Here is a 2299-nt window from a genome sequence, read left to right on the forward strand (position 1 = left end):
ACAACAAATATAGTTATTTATAAAAATATGAAATCGGCAATATTTAAAACAAAGGAAGGACTAAGACAGGGTGGAGGAATGAGCCCTACGCTATTTACGGTGTTTATGGATCACATCATTAAGAAATGTAATGAAAGAACAAAAACTCTATTTGTAGGATACAGAAACTTGCAAGCAGTAAATATTTCAGAATGTGCATATGCAGATGATGTTGTAATTATGGCTGCAAGTGAGAAAGAGTTACAGAAAAATATAGATATGTGGAAAGAAGTATTAGGAGAAAATGGAATGAAAATAAATGTCAAGAAAACAAAAACAATGGCAATAACAGAAGAACAACAGAAAATAAATATACAGATAGATGGAGTGAGGCTGGAACAAGTACAATATTTTGATTATCTAGGGGTATTGATAGAAGGATCAGGAAAACAAGACAAAGAAATAGAAAAAAGAATAGAAAATACAATGAAAGTATACCATAGTATAAATAAAAGCTTCATTAACAAGAGGGAAATATCTACAAAAACTAAAATGAATGTGTATCAAGCAGTTTACAAACCAATTTTAACATACGGGTGTGAGACATGGATATTAACGAGACAACATAAGAGTAAAATTCAAGCAACAGAAATGAAGTATCTGAGGAGAGTGAGAGGAGTAACGAAAATGGATAGAATGAGAAGTGAGCAAATAAGAAAAGATTTAGGAGTACAATCGGTATTAGAATTCATAGAACTGCGACAGCTGAGCTGGTGGGGGCACTTACAACGAATGAATAATAGTAGACAAGTTAAAAGGATATGGGAAGCTAAAATACAAGCTAAAAGAAGACGATGAAGACCAAGGGAAACGTGGGACAGCACAATAGAAAAAGCATTAGAAAATAGAAGCAAGTCATAGCAAGAAGCAAGGCTAATAGCAAGAGACAAAAAGCAGTGGAGAAAATTTGTATATAAGTAGTTAGGAAACTATTTGTAATCCCGACACCTAAGGGTAAAAGGGAATTTGATTATATAATATTATATACTGGTCTTCTTTGACTATGATTTAAAGTTTATTGAATCACTACAAGGTGTTCATTGGGGNTACATAATATAAAAATATTGAATATAAGCACCAGTACTACATTTATTTACGATTTGCATACATAATAAGCCTTTATTACTCTCTTTCATTTCTAAACATACTATAGGAGTACTGATAGAAGGATCAGGAAAACAAGACAAAGAAATAGAAAAAAGAATAGAAAATACAATGAAAGTATACCATAGTATAAATAAAAGCTAAATAAAAGAGGGAAATAACTACAAAAACTAAAATGAATGTATATCAAGTAGTTTATAAACCAATTTTAACATATGGGTGTGAGACATGGATATTAACGAGACAACACAGGAGTAAAATTCAAGCAACAGAAATGAAGTATCTGAGGAGAGTGAGAGGAGTAACGAAAATGGATAGAATCAGAAGTGAGCAAATAAGAAAAGATTTAGGAGTACAATCGGTATTAGAATTCATAGAACTGCGACAGCTGAGCTGGTGGGGGCACTTACAACGAATGAATAATAGTAGACAAGTTAAAAGGATATGGGAAGCTAAAATACAAGCTAAAAGAAGACGATGAAGACCAAGGGAAACGTGGGACAGCACAATAGAAAAAGCATTAGAAAATAGAAGCAAGTCATAGCAAGAAGCAAGGCTAATAGCAAGAGACAAAAAGCAGTGGAGAAAATTTGTATATAAGTAGTTAGGAAACTATTTGTAATCCCGACACCTAAGGGTAAAAGGGAATTTGATTATATAATATTATATACTGGTCTTCTTTGACTATGATTTAAAGTTTATTGAATCACTACAAGGTGTTCATTGGGGTTGACCCACCCCTAAAATTGTACCGAACTTTTTTTTCATTGACCGAATTGAAAAATAGTAATATTAATTCTCAGCAGAATTTAATTTTAAATTTATTTTTTCTTTTGTTAAATTTTGCTGTAACTGTTAGGGCCTGGTTACAGAACAAATTTCCCAATCGTCGGATTGTCCGACATGCTCCATATCAATGGCCCCCGCGATGTCCAGACTTAAGAATCATGGACTTTTACTTGTGGGGCCGACTCAAGCAAATTGTGTATAGCAGGCCTTTGGACAATAACATCGAACAGCTAAAACAACGAATTAGGGATGATGTACAGTCCATATCTTTAGAAGAGATTAGACGCAGCTACAATGAATTTCTTGCACGCCTTCAAATTTGTGTGAACGATGGCGGAGGAGTGTTCGAATAATGTTTCATTATACA

General features: G+C 33.4%; 1 protein-coding gene across 1 annotated transcript; it reads left to right on the plus strand.

Moving 5' to 3' along the window:
• The first annotated feature begins 219 nt into the window (after positions 1-219).
• LOC111692736 lies at positions 220-837 on the plus strand. Its single transcript, XM_023456842.1, has one exon. The coding sequence runs from the start codon at positions 220-222 to the stop codon at positions 835-837; it is 618 nt and encodes a 205-aa protein (XP_023312610.1).
• Positions 838-2299: the final 1462 nt, after the last annotated feature.

This window comes from Anoplophora glabripennis, unplaced genomic scaffold (assembly GCF_000390285.2).
Source record: "Anoplophora glabripennis isolate ALB-LARVAE unplaced genomic scaffold, Agla_2.0 scaffold3051, whole genome shotgun sequence".
NCBI classification, from domain to species: Eukaryota; Metazoa; Arthropoda; class Insecta; order Coleoptera; family Cerambycidae; genus Anoplophora; species Anoplophora glabripennis.